Raw genomic sequence first — 18,559 nt, 5'->3', positions numbered from 1 at the left:
GAAAGAAACCCACCTCAGTAAATTATGGGAACCTTCCATCTTTAATCTTTACAGTGTCTTCATGTGCTAACTCAGTGCTGTGCGCTGATCTTCAAATTGCTCACCCCGCTCAACTATCTTAGCCTGTAGTACCGATGATTAGAAGTTTCAGAACACGACACTTAGGATGTTTTTATGGGCTGAACAGAAGACATTTAAAGTGCTTTTACCGATTTCAAATGCAAAACACAGTCAAATATGCCCTGAACACTTTTTGTAAGCTCTCCATTTTGCACAACTTAAAAAGGTTTGAGGATAAATCTTGCGAAATGCAATAATCTTTTAAAATGATGATTTGGAAGAAGGCACGCCATTTCAGCCCTGGGTAGTGAGCTGTGGTGTGCTCAGCAGGTCACGTCACTTCTGGAGAGTCCCAGTCATTCAACAAGCTAATTAAGGCGGCGGTCTCTGGAGGGCGTAGTGGAGGACAGAAAGAAAACGAAACCGACCGCCATAATGAACAAAGCTGCACAACGATACAGAGGGCTTTCAGCACTTCCATAGAAGTGGCCCTTCTCCACCGATGGCAAAACACAATTATAACACCTCTCAGGGCTGCAACATTTCTTTTAATCTTTGGAAACGTTAAAACTTTTTTTTCTTTTTAGTAATTCTTCTGTGTATTTCAGGCGGTTTGTTTTCATAGGTTGTAATATTTATGTATTGAGCCTCTGTAAAAAACTAAAATTTCCCCCTTGGAAAAAAAATGAAAAGTGCTATTTATCCATCTAGCTAAAAGTCAAAACATGGAGGCCCAAGTGCATTTTCTGCTATACTTGACTAAAAGCTCCAAAATAAAAAAAAAAAAAAAGTTATATTTAAGAAACCAAAACCAAGTGAGAGGTATAAAAGCAACTGTTTTTTAAGATAGTCCCATAATGTTCATAGATTCAGAATCAGTCAAAAATATGTCAGGCCTACTAATTACCTCTAGACCCGACTATACAACTCCAGAGAAAAAGCTAATAAAAAGTCTCTCACCGGAAAGGATGAAAGGCCCAGGCTGCCCCCAGCACCTCGACACACTTGTTCATTTCATACACCAAATTCCCTTTCTGTCCGGCACTCAGGTTTTATTCCTGCATTAAGATCTCACAAACCCCGGCCTACGCCACCCCCACCCCGGCTGCCAGCGCAGCGCAGCACACCAAGGTAATTAGGAGCAATGCTTTGCCCAAGAAGGAGCCCCAGCGGTCAGAGTGAATAATGGGATAATTATCCCAATCGGGTGGGAGAGACAGAAGATGAATTTCATTATCATTTGCTGACTCTCAAACCTGCACCACTCAATGCGGGCTGCGTCATCCCTTGGGTCAGATTATAAACAATTTTCTCCTTTGCTTCCTTCTCTTTTAAAATATAACGGCTTCAGCTCAGAATTGTAAAATAAAATTCAACAAGGCAAATGAATGTTTCTTTGGAACGGGAAAAAAAGAGGCGTAGTGAAAGTGAGGGGCAAGTGAAAAAGATGAGCCGCAAAGTGGCATTAAGGCAGGTGCTGTTGTGGGGGTCCATGAGACCACTGCCCATGGCTGGCTTAGTTGTAAGCAGGTAATCGAGGGGCCACAAACCGACAGCCTGAAAGAAAAGTCCAAACAGACAAGGTCATTTCTCAAACAAAAACTACATTTATTTAGAAGTAATATTATTCTCAAAAACATTACTCTCATCGTGTATTATATTAGGCCATGTATGTTTTGTTTTTTTTCCCAAAAATGTTTAATTTGTGAAGCATCTCAGAACGGCCTCTTAGGTGTTTTGTCATGGTATGCACTACAAACAAAATACAATATATACATTGTGTCAGAAAAAAAATAAATAAAATTACAACATTATTTCTCTTCAGTGTCAAACTTAAAATATCCTGCAGGTCCAAAAACACAAATATTCCTAACAAATCAGAAGATGCCATTTATACAGATTTATTACATGCAGGATGCCAAGCAGTTTGTTTTCATTACAGTACTTGCCTTGTAGCGTCTACTACATTTAAATATTCCACACATTTCCGGGGATGCCCACCGTTTACTCTTCGGACCTTTTATCCCAAGCACTGTAGCGTGTAAACAGTTCCAAGACCCAGGCCTTTAAACCGGTGCTCCTCCCATCGACTTTGAGCGTCACAGCAGCGGAGGTTTTCTTCCTGACTAAGCAGAATTAAGGTGCTACGCTTACGCCAGGCAGAAGGTGCCTCCAACAAATCCAGGAACACATGTTAATACAAACCAAAAAATCAATCAATTAAGGCCAATCCACCGCACTCTTTAATTACACCCGTCTGAATACAGCAGAGTGCCAGGCTTAAAGCAGCTCTCCTTCTATTCACAGTGATTATAATCAATAAGCAATTGTATTCAAATAACCTGCGTTATTTTAAGCATGCTTGGCTTTTAATTTTTTGCACAAATTTCCATAAGTACTAACAGGCATCATGTCAGAATCAAGTCGCATCTTCTTAAAGCTCCCTCATGCCCTCTGGGCTGTACCTGCAGTATTTATCACAAATGCCAAAAAGTCTGTACATCTTTTTAATACCAATTTTATATTATTATATATATATATATATATATATATATATATATATATATATATATATATATATATATATATATATATATATATATATATCCCCCCCCCCCCCATCCCAGCCCCCCCAAGTTTCCAAAATTTTGAACTTGTAAAAACAAATGACTGATAGAACTTCCCAATCATGAAATACAGTAGCTGCTGCCATTTGGGCTCAGTGATAAATCACTTCTAAAATTGCATTAGGAAATTAGTGTTTAATCAATATGGATACTAATAATTAATATGTACTCCAAGCATAAAAAATAAAAATTACATCCTTCAAGTTTTACGGTATTGGTGTAAAGTAAAACATTTGTAATATTTAAAAAAAAACAAACAAACCACTAAAACTAGAAACTGGTGCAATAAAGCGTTTTCAATTTTAAAACTTTTAAATCTATAAAGTATTCTGCACAGTGTATGGAATTTGACTCCATTATTTATATATTATGTTTAATTGCAATTCTTTTACAATAAATAAGAAAAGAAAATAGTCCGACATTCTCCTCATCTGCTAACACCTCCGTTTGTGTCATCCAAGAAGCGCTCTTGCAGGCTGGCCGCTCCAATCCAATCGTCCGTTTCCAGCGAGCTGCCGTCCAAGTCGATTCACAAAGGACTCAAAGAGGCTTCTTTAAAAACAAATCAGAAAAGTGAAATGCGATTTCAAGTTGTAAAGTCGAACTACAAGCTCAGGTACTTAGAGGCGCTTGATACCTGCAGCACAGTCAAGGGTCACACAGTGCATCAGAGGCAGGCAGCGGCCCAGCTACTCTGCATTTCAAGATGATTTACATTTATTTAATATAAAAAATATTCCTTTCAGCTAGCACAGCGTGTCAACATTTAATACTCAAGGAGAGACATGGCTCTCAGTGATAAGCAGAGGACTATCTTAAATGAAACAAAATTAATTCCTTGACCATTAATGTCTCTTGTAGTCCGGTGCATGAAACATGAACAATGGGAAAGACACAAGATGCATGATTTACAAAGTGACTTGATGCTAATGAAAGTAAACCAAGACTTTCTTTTAGATGGTTTTATATTTTGAAGAATACCACCTGTTACCTGAGCCATGTGCTGCCAGGCCAACTCAGCTTTCGTCTCCTGCTCCTTCCTCCTGCACCCAGCCCAGATTGGACGAAGCATAAGCAAGGATAGCACCTGTCACGCTGTGCGGGCCACAACCCTGCACACACTGATCGATCACCGTAACGGATAGCTGCGTTTGCAGGAAAAGATGTAAATGGCTGTCCGACAACAATACAGTCATCTTCAGTACCCTGTGTGTGAGAGAAAGGAAACCATTTACAGGGCATTTTTATTAAACAAATCAGCTTAACTTAGATTTTACTGTTTATAAGATCTTTTTACTGCATAAACACAGACTTCGATGAACGTCACCACAGATTTTCTTTCGACGACAACAACAAATAAGGCTGAACATCAGTAGCTGCTTGCCTGAATGAAATACATTTCATTTAAGACATGGGATGAAGAGTCCATTTTAACTGAAAGGTTCTCTCTAATGTCTGTCATTAGTGGAAATGACTTGCTTACCATAATGACAAAACGTGTTATGTGCAAACTTACCTTTAGTTAAAATGATGTAGCAGAGTGATTTACTAGACAAAAAGACCAAAGTCTAAATCTGAATTAATTAAAAACCAGAAGCAAAATGAAGCAGGGATGGGGGTGTGGAATGCACTGCATGTACGGTGTAGAAACCAATTACTTTGATATTATACGGGCGATTCCAAAAGATTCATCCGATTTCAAAGTGCCATATTTTTACAACTGTGAGGCACCAAGGAACCAATCACATACCAATTGAAAGAGGGGGTCACCGAGTTTCTGACTGTCACCAAAAGATGGCTCCCTTCAGTCTGCTCATTTTTCAACAACGAGTTCCCTCATCACTGGGTTGGCCATAAAGGTGCCCATGACTTGGCACTCCACTTCTGGCCCCTAAGATCACCAGATCTTACGCCATGTGACTTTATTTTTTTTTTTTACGTTGAAGATTCTGTTTATGTGCCACCACTCCCAACAACACTGGATCATGTCCGAAATCGCAATGAAAGAGCTGTTGGGTACAGTGGCACCTAACATGCTCAATCGAGTATGGGATGAATTTGACTGTCGCGTTGATGTTGTTCGTACCACTGAAGGAGGCCATATTGAGCACTTGTAAAATTACAGAATAAACTTTATGCTCAAGGCCCTTAACCTGCCATTGCTCCGTCCTGGGTATGGCGTTAATCTGCATCCAGCCCTGCAAGCAGACCCTCCAACCTGCAGGGAAAAAGCTGGGGGTTGGTGGCAGAATTAGCACTCCTGCCACCATAATAGACCTCTCACTGGTTCCACTCCATCTGAACTTGTGGGGTGCTGAGGTGTCACCTGCTGCACGGCTAAACTCGGGTCCTAATCTGGGATCCTGAGTTGGTTTGTCGTGTGGTGTGTGCGGCAATGTGCTGTATCAGCGCCTGCTCCTAACCTCCTCCATTTACAATTTACTGCGTTGTTCTGTAATGACTTACAAGTGAATTATGAAGTTGGATGAATTTTTGAATCACCCCGTATTTAAAGCAAACCTCAACCTTTGCTAAGTAAAAGTCTAGAAGTCTTGCCAAGTACGTACCACAGCGCTCGTTTTAAATATTGTTTTGTCCCCTTAAATCCTTGTTAGATTTTATATTTCCTGAACTTCAAAATAATCTTGTAGTGTCTATTTTTTCTTATGGTTTGGTTAAATGTGTTTATTTTAGTTCACAAAACCAAAGACATGTTTTAGGCCATTTTAAACTGGACCCATGGGTGTAGATATGAGACGTTTATGAATGAAGGGCAAAAATTCATGTGAAGAACAATATAAAATTCCGTCCGTTTTTCCTGTTGTGCGTCCTGGGCAAGCAATTAAAATCAAACCTGCTAGCTTCAATAAACACAACAGTATAATTTATTCATAACACAGATTAAAGGAAAAAGATATGCATGGATGGAAAGATGCAGAACAAAAAACAAAATTAACACAAAAAAAAACTTCTACGCTCAAGGAAGATTTTTTAGGACACCTTTTTAATCAGGAAACAAAAAAATATTCAAATTAAATAAGTCAGAAGTTGGCCTGAGGTCCCCAAAAAAAGTCAACATCAAAGATACACGTTCCCCAACCAACAAGTATTTAAAGATGTGACTATGTGGCTGATCTTTACTGCCAGTACTCAAGCAGATCTTCATGGCAACCTATGGACAAAATGGGAAGCTGTCCTTTCAGCCCGATGGTGGTCTCTGCAGTGGCACTGTGGGACTTTTGTCTCTCACTAATACAGTGGTCCAGAAGCCCCCACTCCCACACCAGAAGCTTCTCACCTGCCTTTTTAAAAGAGCTTACACCACACTGTCAGATGGTTCAATAACGGTGTTTTAAAATAGTTATTGAATATCCACGTTCATGGTCACTTTTCTTTATTGCTCTTAACTATAGTCGCAAACAGAAAAGCGTATCTTTCCCCTCCAATGCAAGGCAATGTGGGCATAAATGGTCCAATTATCCAATGAAATTGATTCTTTGGTGTGCCCTGATGCCAGTGATGTTTATGGGTGGTTTAGTGTTAGCATATTGTGAATTTCCCATTGGGATTAATAAAGTTTCTATCTATTCTGTATACCCTTGCACAATTTGTTTAATCATTTTATTTGGTACTGCTTGAATAATGTTATCGATTCAAGCCACTCAGATTGTTCAAATTCACTGTGACTCTGAATTGGATTAAGAGGGTCAGAGAACATAAAACTGTATTCTACTTCCTAATCTACCCATAAACCGCACACTGAAGGGGTCATTAATAAAACGAAGCCAAATTCACAAAAGACAAAAACTGAGTCCTGCTGACAAACTGGACATCACATTAGTTAAATTGCTGTGTGTAACTTTAAAATATTTAAATAAAAAAAGAAAAACAGTACTCACTCATGGAACAAAGACTACAATAGTAGTACAAATCTTTATCATATTGCACCTTTTTTTTTTTTTTTTTTTTTTTTTTAAATTTACACTCAAATTAAAAGCTTCCAATTTCCTTAAACCAGAGTACATTCACACATTAAAACAAACAAACTACACATCTGGGGAATGGGCGACGACACTGGAGTGTCCAGACAATGAGAAGGTAAGAAACCTGCACAAACTCGGCCAGATGGCAACAAGACTGTGAGGCAAACCCAGGGAAAAGGAAAGAACAGCTTCACTAGTTCACAAAATTGCAGAAAACAAAATAAAAACTGCAGTTCAATTAAAGTTCAACTTCGTCTTTCAGAGAATAAACCAAACAATCAATGTAGTCGTTCAGGAATAAGATTCAGAACAAGCTCTCTCTCTATATATTTATATTATATTATATATTTATATTATATTATATATATATATATATATATATATATATATATATATATATATATATATATATATATATATATATATATATATATATATATATATATATATACACACACACACACACACACACACACACACACACACACACAGTAGACCCCCACGAAGTCACAGTTCAGAGTTTGTGGCCTCAGTTATTCGCAGATTTTTCCGTAGAACCTAACTAATAATTGTTAGCAGACACTGCAAATATCCTCCCCAATTTTTATGCCTTTCTTCCTTGGTAATACTGTACTGTAGAGAAAACCGCGACTTGGGATGGTGAAAGTAGCCAATAGAATTTGAAACTGCAACTCCCAGCAGTGGCTCTGATTGGTCTTCTGCCGAGGGTGCAGGGGTTGTTGGGGTCAAAGGATGTCAGCGCGGCTTTTAAAATGGGGGCTGGGGACCAAAAGCAAAAAAAAAAAAAAAAGTTTTTGTAATTTGTGTTTCAAGTTCCTGTCTGTCTGCCTTCTGTTGGGTTACCTGCACTTATTCATTTTGTGCATCTGGATTGTCTGCTAGTGTACATGACGACTGTAAGTGGATTCATGGCCATCCTGCAAAGAAAGGAGCGCTCCTGAACCCATCCACCTGTCTTCACCATTTCAGGAACTACTGGTGGGACTATCTGTACATTCCCATTCAACGTGTGGATCTCTGGACTCTATTTTCATCATTACATTTCATCTGTTGCCGTTTTTTTCATGATTTACTGTGTGTGTGTTGTTTGTGCTTTGTTGTATTTAATGTGTAATCGCTGTAAGGGGTACAGGGGTGGTATCGTTTTTTTATTTCATTTGTTTTCATTACATTCTTTATTTAGATTAGATTAGATACTTTATTAATCCCAAGGGGAAATTCACAAACTGATTACCAGCTTGCTTTGTTTTTGTCTCTGTTTGTGAGAGCGCACATCGGGTCAAGGCTGGAATCTCCACGATAAAAATCAATAAATCTTAAAATCACCGTCTTCTCGATGCTATGCTTACTTAAAAGCCTGAACCGTACCTGTCCTTTTTGGCTGACTGCTTTGTTTTTCTCTCCTCCCCCAGACATTCTCTGCTACTATGATGTTTGTCTATTTAATCGTTAACTAACTGCATGCTGAGCATCTTTTACTTCTGAAAGAGACATGTTTGTTTGAAGTGTCTGAATAAAGTTCCTGTCTCTACAATCTCCTGTGTTTCTGTGCAATCCTGTGACCCAAGCTGCACTAAGACTAGCCTGCAGGCATCAGCGATTACCTCTGTGTGCTTTCGTGCAGCCAGTTTAAGTGCAGTTGGCTCAGTGATTTACATCCATGGCGTCAGTTGCACTTTGTACATATTGTTCCAGTAGTTTTTTTTTAAATAGTTTGTGTGTAAAATGATCAGTGTTGCAGTAATTGTGATGCTCTTCGCATGGAAAAAATATGTGTTCCATAAAAATTTCACTTTTTCTTTGTTAATTGTGACGTTTACTTAAAAAGTGCAGCAAAAACGTATCTGGTGTCCGGGGGTGCATTAACCCCCAAAGTATGTGGCAGTTTAACGGTTAAAGCCCCAAGGTGCCGCCCAAACGAGCTGCACCCTCTAAGGCTTCTGGCAATGAAAACGCGCTTGCATGAATTACAATACATATAGCGGTAACATCGGTATTTTACATTCTAGCACTGTGGGAGACATAGCAGTACAGGCTTATCTTTACACTCTTTATTTTTAGGTAATGTATTAAGTGGTTTGAAATTAAATTAAAGTGTTTTGGGGGCATATTTAGGGTTTAAACTATGAAAATAGGCATTTTTTTTAAACCACATCCAAAATTCACGTTTTTTCACAATTCATGGGTGCTCTAGGAATGTAACCCCCACGAATTTTGGGGGTGTACTATAATATATACACACATTATACACACACACACACACACACACATACATACATATATAAATACACACACAAATTTTATTTCAGATGAGAAGATTGTGGATAACAAATACACCACTGCTGATGTCAATTAAGAAAAATCCTGCCAAAATCTCTCACATAACATCTTCTTTCACAAAGAACATCTCCCAATTTAAGGAAGGTGAACCTTTACTGAACAAAGCAAGTTTCTAAAGAATGTTCTAATAACCTTCATCACTTACCTTTCCAAGAATTGCTGTAAGCCTTTACGTCTATTCTCTATGAACTCTTCATTGTCAAGCGTGAAAAATGGTGTTTTAACTGGAAGTTCTGGCACAGGTCTAAAATATTGGCAAAAACAGTACTGTGAACAATTCATTTATAAAACTGGAAAAGAATTACAATACACCAGCTTCAGTTGGGCAGGTCCAGAAAAACGTGCTCCCCAAATGTGCTTCTACTTCTTTAGATAGATTTTTAATATATGTGTAATATCTTTAATACATTGGCAACTCAAATTTAGAAAATACATTACTGACTGACTGCACAATACTGCATCTCAACGTAGTACATTTTATTAAAAATTTATAAATATTCAGATGTTTAGTCAATTATACACTTTGAAAATTAATTTCTGTAAATGACTTCTAATATTAAAAAAAAAAAAGTTCTGAAGCACTTTAACTTACACCAAACCTGCATTCTTCTGTAGTTTCTTCTTCAACCAGACAAATTCACTGTATCTTCTCCGAACACAAGACGTCTTTGCAGTGAATGCTTTGCTATTAGTCTGTGGGCATTAAACATCACACGTTACCCTACAAAGTCTCAAGAATGTAAACCTTGCAAGCGACTAACAGAAAGGCCTTCAGTTTTATCAGGTTTGCTTGGGTGGCTTGCTCATCTCCCATGGATGCATGGGACCACAAGGCTCGTTCTTCCTCACCTGCTCTTTCTGCGGATTCTCTCTTTTATATGGAGGAGAAATGTTAGGGCTGTGTTTGATTCACAATTTCTTGCTATAAATATGTGAATTCTTCTTTGCCATAATCTGTTAGAAGTCAAAACACAAGCAGCACTAAAAACCTGCAAAACCACAACCACAAAGTTAATCGCGGGGCATAAGAAAGTGAAACCAATGGAGTTGCTCCACGGTCGGCTCATGATAGTTTTTACTGTTATTTGCCAATGGGCATCCAAAATTCTCTCAGAGACAAAATTGTCTAACATACAACCTAAGATTTTAATTTTTATTTAGGGGGTTTTACATTGTTTAGGGTGGTGCAGCGGATACACACAAAATGGTACAAACAAAACAAGATGTAAAGAGGCTGGCATCTCTGAACACCGAAATAACCCTGGAGATCGTTTGGAAAGACCTGCCATTCTAACAACACACTAGCATAAACGACAATGAAGTCCGTTTTACGTGAAGACACACCTCCACCAACCAAAGTTCACACTCTCTTTGTATTCCCAAGTGTGCACTTTGCTCACTCCTGCATCCCATTTGTTTTTTGATTTGCACTGTGCATTTTATTAGGAGATCTGCGGTGGGTTGGCACCCTGCCCGGGATTGGTTCCTGCCTTGTGCCCTGTGTTGGCTGGGATTGGCTCCAGCAGACCCCCGTGACCCTGTATTCGGATTCAGCGGGTTGGAAAATGGATGGATGGATTTTATTAGGAGATGCAATTGTGTTTGGACTGCTCCAGTTTTTACAATATCACAATTGCCGTCACTCTTTAGTACGTGTGCCATATGAGCAATGCTAACCGCAGAAGACAAACTACCATCAGCGACAGAGGACTGCACCAAACACAAAGCCCACATGTTGTACAGAAAAGTGAACAAGAATATATTTGATTATGTACATCAGACAACTACAATGGCCAGAATGCTTTAGTTCCTAAAATCATGTAGTTTCCATATTTCATCTTTTAATTTTTATTTAAAAAAAAAACCAAAAAACCTGAATTAGTTTTAAAAAAAGTATATATTAAAGCTATACAAAGAAAAATCATTTAGCATTTTGTGCACTTTACACATAGGATATTTTTAAATTTACTTTTTAACCAATTTGCTACTCCTTGCTCCCTTAACTGCTTCATGATCCTACTTATGCCTTTCAAAAATATCCAGCATTTCCTGATTATTTACACCTCTCAAATAAAAAAGTTTCAGCACAACTACATACGATTATTAAAAATTAACATACAGAAACATTTCTACTTACATGAAGAAATATTTTAAAATCAACATAGGCATTCCAGGAGCATTTATTCTGTACTCTGGGATCTTGTACTCGCACCGTAATAAATTCCTTGAAACAAAATTAATAAAAAATAAATAAATAAAAATGAACAATAAATAAGTCTCACCACTTTTTAAATGTATGCAGTTTAAACCAGGAGAGTCAAACACAGATGCTGGACGGCCGCAGTGGCTGCTCCTTTTGGTTCCAAACACTTTCTTAATAAATTACCAGTTACTTCTCTTAATTAGGACCAACTTGTTCAATTGTGTAAAGAGAGATAACTCAGGGGGTCTCAAACAGTCCTCTAGACCCACCATTTTCACTCCAATCAATTTCTTATTTTGCTGTTAATTACACCTGTTATACAATTTGAATATTTCTTAGAACTGTCATTCTGCCACACCAGTCAATTGCAAAACTGATTTTCACACCAAAATAAATAAATCACAATCCAAATATTTTTTGGACCACAGCAGATCAATATTTCTTTTTGTTTTCCTTTTCAGATATTTTATTGAGACAGACCCTGCAGGAATGGCGCAGATGCAAATGAGAGTCAAGTTATGCTGGTCATCTGTTGGTTCACTTTTTACTGTTCATTAAAAGAAGAAATTAAATGACTAAAATCAAAGACAGTTCAAATAAAGGCTGTGAGCACAGTATCTTCCGTTATTAGTAGTTGGTTACCAATGGAGAAAGTGGCTGAAATAACAACCTGCGGCCACTGCAGCCCTCAAGGAACGGAGTCTGACATGCGAGAGAAGAGTGCGCAGCGTCAGTTGTTGTAATCGATCTCAACAGAACACAATTCACTCTGTTAAATGTTGACAAGAAACCCGATAGCTGCTGAGGCACATTTTGTATCAAAAGTTAGTGCCGAGCAAAGACCTTTTAAAAGACATTAACTGCCTGGCAGAAAGAGCAAAAGCAACGCACTTCGATGTAAACACATAAACAGCTCATTATATATTATTATCGTTTTATTTATTTATTTATTTTAAAGTGAGTACTTTGCATGATTTATGAACATCATGTGTCTAGTGTGAAGTCAAAAAGATTTAAATCCTAAGGAAACCCAATTCATGGAAAGATGTAAAGAAGGCCTGTAGGATTTAAAATGAGAGCAGGGCCTCGAGGACTCAACACTCACCCACCATAACATAAGAAGAGAACTAAACGGATTTGGACAGGAATTCTGATTTAGTTGTAACTTCACGGACTAAAAGGCAATACTTATGATGTACAAGCAATCATTTTGTATTTTTTAATAAATAAATTGAACACATCGAGATGGTAAAACATACATAACAGCCGTATTAAATACAATTGCCTGTTCATTTTGGGCTAGTACAGGGTCTTCTGATAGCGTGTCTCCCCCATGGGAGGTTTCACTGATGCTGTTTTTCAGCCTACCACTTTGTTTTATCCACACTTCCATTAAAGTATTTCATCTTGTTTCTATGCAATTTACAACTACGTATGTCAAAAAAACAAAGTATAGTAATCCCTCGCTACTTCGCGGTTCACTTTTCGCAGATTCACAACTTCACGGATTTTATATGTAAGCATATCTAAATATATAACGCGGATTTTTCGCTGCTTTGCGGGTTTCTGCAGACAATGGGTCTTTTTACTTGCTTCCTCAGTTGGTTTGCCCAGTTGATTTCATACAAGAGATGCTATTGGCGGATGGCTGAGAAGCTACCCAATCAGAGCACGCAGTTAAGTTCCTGTGTGCTGCTGATTGGCTCAGCGACGGAGTATTGCATTAACCAGGAAGTCTCATCTCACTCATTCAGCATTAACGTGCTACTGCTTCAGGGGCCGTGTCCAAGTGCCAACAGAAGATGCAAATGATTGCAGAAAAGGTAAAAGTTTTGGATATGTTGAAGGAAGGGAACAGCTACACCGCTGCAGGACACCATTACGGCATCAATGAGTCCATGATTCTTTTTATTTAAAAAGGAGGAAAAGCATATAAGATCTACGGCCGCAGTGTCCTTTAACCAGGGCGCAAAACGAGTTGCAAGTGGACGTGATAAGGCAGTAGTCTGGATGGAATCTGCTTTGGGAATTTTTGCAACAAGGTTGACGACGTCATGACCGCCTACAAGCTGCTACGTGTACTTCGCTATACAGTAAGTGTAAACTTATCTACCGATTTCATATTGCTTAGCAGTTGTCCCCGTTATTAATAGAGTAAAGGGTGGGTTGTAAACAATACAGGGAGGATTTAAAAACATCCAAATACACGTTAAATAATTAAATAAATATGGTGTCCCTACTTCACGGAAATTCAGTGATCGCGGTCGGCCTTGGAACCTATCTCCCGCGATAAGTGAGGGATTACTGTACTGTGCAAACTGTGTTATTAAGTCAAAATGACCCATTCAGGAATCCCAAAGTGGGCAACAACAAAACTCAATACGGAATAAACAAAGTGGAGGAGGGAGACGGGCCACTCACCTCCTGATCCTGAACTCTGATCATCCTAATGCAGTTGGATTTGATAAAACAGGCAACTCAACAGCCTAAAAACAAACATAAAAGAAACTCTAAATTATCAAGCAAAGAATTTAAAGTTTCAGGGAAAAAAAAAGGACAAAATGGCAGACTTAATAATTCTAATATTATTAAATAATCTCCAAGGGTGCAGGACAACACAAAACTTTTTTTTTTTTTTTTTTAAATCCTGCCGAGTGTTTCACCATAACATAGACCGGAGGATTATTTATTTATTATTTGGCTGTTGCATTTATCAAATGCATCTTACAACATTTGAGACATAACCGATTATATTTTTTAAAATGTTTTCCCAGTTGGCGCAGAGGCAGGTGATTTGACTTGCTCAGCGTCACACAGAGTCAGTAATGGGCTCTGAACCCACAACCTCAGGGTTTGAAGTCCGTGACTTAACCACAACACCACACTCACTTCCCTGTGTAAAGAATTAAAAAAAATATATAAAATTAAAAAACCCACACATACAGCGCTACTGTGCCTTTAGGGGGACGTAAAATAACCCCAAGTCACTCAAAATGCTACGGTCATATTAAGAAACACATCAGCGTCAACGGGTCTGACTACACGTGGATTACGAGGAACACCTCCTCATTCAACACAGCAGTTTATCAGCATCACACCAACGAGGTGGACACCTGGGGGTCCTCCAGCCATTCCAAACACTTGCTTAACAAATCTTAATCAATGCTCCTTTACCCTGTGGGCTATTAAGTGTTTGGAGATGTTCATAAAGCTCCATTAGTGGGCTCATTCAAATCTGCCATAAAGCACACATGCAGCCGCTTCTTGGATTTCAAATCGACTTCACCTGCCACTGCAGTCTGTACTTTCATTCTACTCCGGCTTCACTGATCCCAGTTTCAAACCACAACTCCAATTTACTGTTAACTTCACTTGGACTTCCCATACACTTACTTAAAAATGCACCCAAAGTTCTTACATTTGATTTTTGTATTTTTCCTTAAATACAGGATTGTTGGTGTGGTAAAGCACCTTGTATAGCAGCCTTCATGGAAACCATCACAAGATAAAGATGGATTTAAATTTATAATTACATTTGAACGTTGTTGTCTAACCCCTTTAAAGACCTACAGAAAGAAAGAAAAAGATTATACAGGATGGGCCATAACTTTCCATACATATGGTTTTTAATATTTTATTTTTTATATTTCAGATACCCTAAAAAATATGTTTGAATAAAGAGCAACGAATTGAAATCACACTGATGGCCCACTTGATTTTTATCTTTGGGGGCACTTGAAGGCCAAAGTGTATCAGGAAAAGATAGGAAACATAAATCACCTTAGAGTACGGATCACCAACGCCATTACAAGCCTAACTCCAGCAGTGGCGGACACGTACTGAGATGTGATGTCAAAACAACGGCAGTCATGCAGAGCATATTATATAAATAAAAATGGTTTTTCATAAAAAAAAATTTATTTTCCTATGTATGGAAACTTATGGCCCACCCCGTACACACATTATATATGATTCAGACTACGAATGCCGTGATTATGTATATATATATATATATATATATATATATATATATATATTCACGGCATACATACATACACACACACACAGTAGGTATTAACTGTCATCCTTGCAGGTCAATAATGTCTGGTAGCACAAACGGTCCAATCCGGTTGTCCTTCTAACCTTTGGGTAATTTATTTTATTTTAAGCAGAGTCGTTAAAGTGCTTGGCGATGCCACACAAAGTTAATTGGCAAAGCAGACACCAGTATAGTACAGAAATAACAAACTGATTGGCAGGCTAGAAGTACCAGTAGAAAAAGTCGCCAGCAATGATGACAATAATATATAGTGAAAACAAAGCATCTTTAGTTAAATTTCAAAGATTCACTATAGAACAATAATCGAAATTGTGAAGAAACTGGTCTATTGTTTTTTGCTTTTTTTCGTTAAAGAAGATCGTCAACCTGGACTAGCAACTACCAGAAAGCCGAGAGACCCCCGACTGTCGATCAAGACCATATGATACACGATATACAACGTTCGCTTTTTTTTTTTTAACAGTTTTCCAGTGCATCAAATCTCGAAATAAGTAAACGACTATCAGGTCAATAAACCCCGTTTGACCGGCACATCGTACATTAAAGCCCTTGGCTATTTGTTTCTTCACAATCCTCGTGTACCAGACGGTAAATAAATCGTTGTTGGCCTCGGTGGTATTTGACCAATTGTACGACAGCGGTCTACATAAGCTCTCCAAATCGTTAATAATAATAATAAGATGATAGAAAAAAAAGCCTGAACCTACCTCATTTTCTTCAGGAAGTGCTTCTGAGCTACTGCACCGAGAAACGTTATTTTAATTCATTCCAGTCGGCATCGTTTGGACCCTCTCCGCACTTTTGGTTTATGGTTTCACCCTTCAACAACACGCCAGAATCACGCGACTCTGGTTTCGGCCTCAACTTCCCAGATGGAAGACAAACAAAACCCCCGTGACATTTAATGTGATACGTCGACAAGCAGTTGTCGAAAGGCATAAATATATTTCCAAAAGTGTTCTACTCGCTCTCTGTTATCATTCAATAATCTTTATCCTAAAATTCCACAGTTCAGGGAAAGTACTCAAAAATACAACCGGCTTGCGTTTCTTGTTAAAGACTACATTTCCCAGTCACTTTACGTCACTTGCGCACACGCGCGATATTGCAGCGACACCACGAAGACTACATTTCCCAGGTACGCACCTTCTGGTACGTAAAAAAAAGGCTGAAGCCCACCTGCGCGCCATTAGGCAGCGTGCAGCAACAAAGGGGGTGGGGTGTGAAGTGGCGGTGGCAGCCAAATGTTGCGATACTTCGGAGAGACTTTAGCGACTTCGAGAATGTTTTTTAATGGAGTTGTGGCACGGAACGGGAACGCGTCATTAACACCGTATATTGTTAGCCATTTGTGTTCTAACTTGGTAATAAAAAGTTAGCGCACTGCTTTCATCCTACTTCATTCTTTGGTATTCGATGGATAATATAAGCCAAAATTATCCATTCTGGAATTCCAAAGTGGGCAACAACAAAAGTCAATACGGAATAAACAAAGTGGAGAAGGGAGACGGGCCACTCACCTCCTGATCCTGAATTCTATTCAATTCTAATGCAGTTGGATTTGATAAAACAGGCAACTCATAATATTTTAAAGGAATAAATACAGACACGTCTTATTATTAATAATAATACATTTTACGTATATAGCGCCTTTCCCATGCCCAGGGCGCTTTGCCATTGTTGGAAATATTAAGGGAAACATTTAAGACAGAGAAGGGCCTCAGGATTGCGAAGTAAGTGGCCCAGTCAGGTTAGCCGACAGCATTTAAGATGGTATCTGGACGAGGTGTTAGGATATCCTTAGTTAGCTATTAGCCAACCAAAGAGTGTGAAGAAGTGAAGGATCGTCTGTCGTTTGTCAAAGTTGTGACGCTGACTGGAGCCTGATGTCATTTCAGTGAAGTGCAAACTCCCGACGCCACCCTTAACTGTAGGCCTACTTATTGTTAATTTGTGTGGCTTTTGCATTTTCTTATGAGACGCAGCTCTTGCACAGCTTCTGACAAAGTTTACTTGGTTGATGCTGATAGGTAATCACAGTTTAGTAACACGACTTCTTCTTCTTCTTCTTCTTTCTGCTGTTCCCGACTCATTCTGGAATATTTGAACACCAACGGCTCACATATGAGGTGGCTACTAAGTGCTGCAAGTGTGTTGTCTGTCACCTTATACTGTATACGTAATTACTGGTCAGGGCCGTTTTAACATACGGGCACTGGCCGGGGGGGCGACGATGTTTCTGATGCCTGTGGATGTTTCTGTTTTGCTATTAGAACAGGGAGCCGAGCGCACTACTGAGCCCGGGGTCCTATGATGATGTTAAGATGGCCCTGTAACGGAACATGATTTATCTTGACTTTCTGTGTACCGTCTCTAGTCACATGTAAAGATAGATAGATAGATAGATAGATAGATAGATAGATAGATAGATAGATAGGAAAGGTGCTATATAATAGATAGATAGACAGACATGAAAGGCACTATAAGATAGATAGATAGATAGATAGATAGATAGATAGATAGATAGATAGATAGATAGATAGATAAGGCACTATATAATAGATAGATAGATAGATAGATAGATAGATAGATAGATAGATAGATAGGAAAGGTGCTATATAATAGATGGATAGACAGACATGAAAGGCACTATAAGATAGATAGATAGATAGATAGATAGATAGATAGATAGATAGGAAAGGTGCTATATAATAGATAGATAGACAGACATGAAAGGCACTATAAGATAGATAGATAGATAGATAGATAGATAGATAGATAGATAGATAGATAGATAGATAGATAGATAGATAAGGCACTATATAATAGATAGATAGATAGATAGATAGATAGATAGATAGATAGATAGATAGATAGATAGATAGATAGATAGATAGGAAAGGTGCTATATAATAGATGGATAGACAGACATGAAAGGCACTATAAGATAGATACATAGATAGATAGATAGATAGATAGATAGATAGATAGATAGATAGATAGATAGATAGGAAAGGTGCTATATAATAGATAGATAGACAGACATGAAAGGCACTATAAGATAGATAGATAGATAGATAGATAGATAGATAGATAGATAAGGCACTATATAATAGATAGATAGATAGATAGATAGATAGATAGATAGATAGATAGATAGATAGATAGATAGATAGGAAAGGTGCTATATAATAGATAGATAGACAGACATGAAAGGCACTATAAGATAGATAGATAGATAGATATAGATAGATAGATAGATAGA

The 18,559-nt window shown here is 38.3% G+C and overlaps 1 protein-coding gene across 1 annotated transcript; it reads right to left on the bottom strand.

Moving 5' to 3' along the window:
- Positions 1-2,689: 2,689 nt before the first annotated feature.
- LOC114665046 (sorting nexin-11-like) lies at positions 2,690-16,414 on the bottom strand. Its single transcript, XM_028819415.2, has 7 exons — positions 16,002-16,414; positions 13,656-13,720; positions 11,169-11,255; positions 9,624-9,724; positions 9,177-9,275; positions 3,679-3,893; positions 2,690-3,239 (listed from the first exon to the last, which is right to left on the bottom strand). The coding sequence occupies exons 2-6, from the start codon at positions 13,677-13,679 to the stop codon at positions 3,704-3,706; spliced, it is 501 nt and encodes a 166-aa protein (XP_028675248.1). The 5' UTR covers positions 13,680-13,720; positions 16,002-16,414; the 3' UTR covers positions 2,690-3,239; positions 3,679-3,703.
- Between the last annotated feature and the right edge of the window lie 2,145 nt (positions 16,415-18,559).

The sequence above is a fragment of the Erpetoichthys calabaricus genome, chromosome 14 (assembly GCF_900747795.2).
Source record: "Erpetoichthys calabaricus chromosome 14, fErpCal1.3, whole genome shotgun sequence".
Classification (NCBI taxonomy): domain Eukaryota; kingdom Metazoa; phylum Chordata; class Cladistia; order Polypteriformes; family Polypteridae; genus Erpetoichthys; species Erpetoichthys calabaricus.
The sequence above is the reverse complement of the archived record's forward strand: the minus strand, read 5'-3'. Positions and strand labels throughout refer to the sequence as shown.

Bases quoted from the DNA above. Each gene is read 5' to 3' on its own strand.
- LOC114665046 (XM_028819415.2), bottom strand. From the start codon at position 13,679: ATGATCAGAGTTCAGGATCAGGAG. The intron at 11,256-13,655 runs GTGAGTGGCCCG...TTTTGTTTCAAG, and splicing joins TCAGAGTTCAGGATCAGGAG to GAATTTATTACGGTGCGAGT. The intron at 9,276-9,623 runs GTAAGTTAAAGT...CCAATATTTTAG, and splicing joins CAGAAGAATGCAGGTTTGGT to ACCTGTGCCAGAACTTCCAG.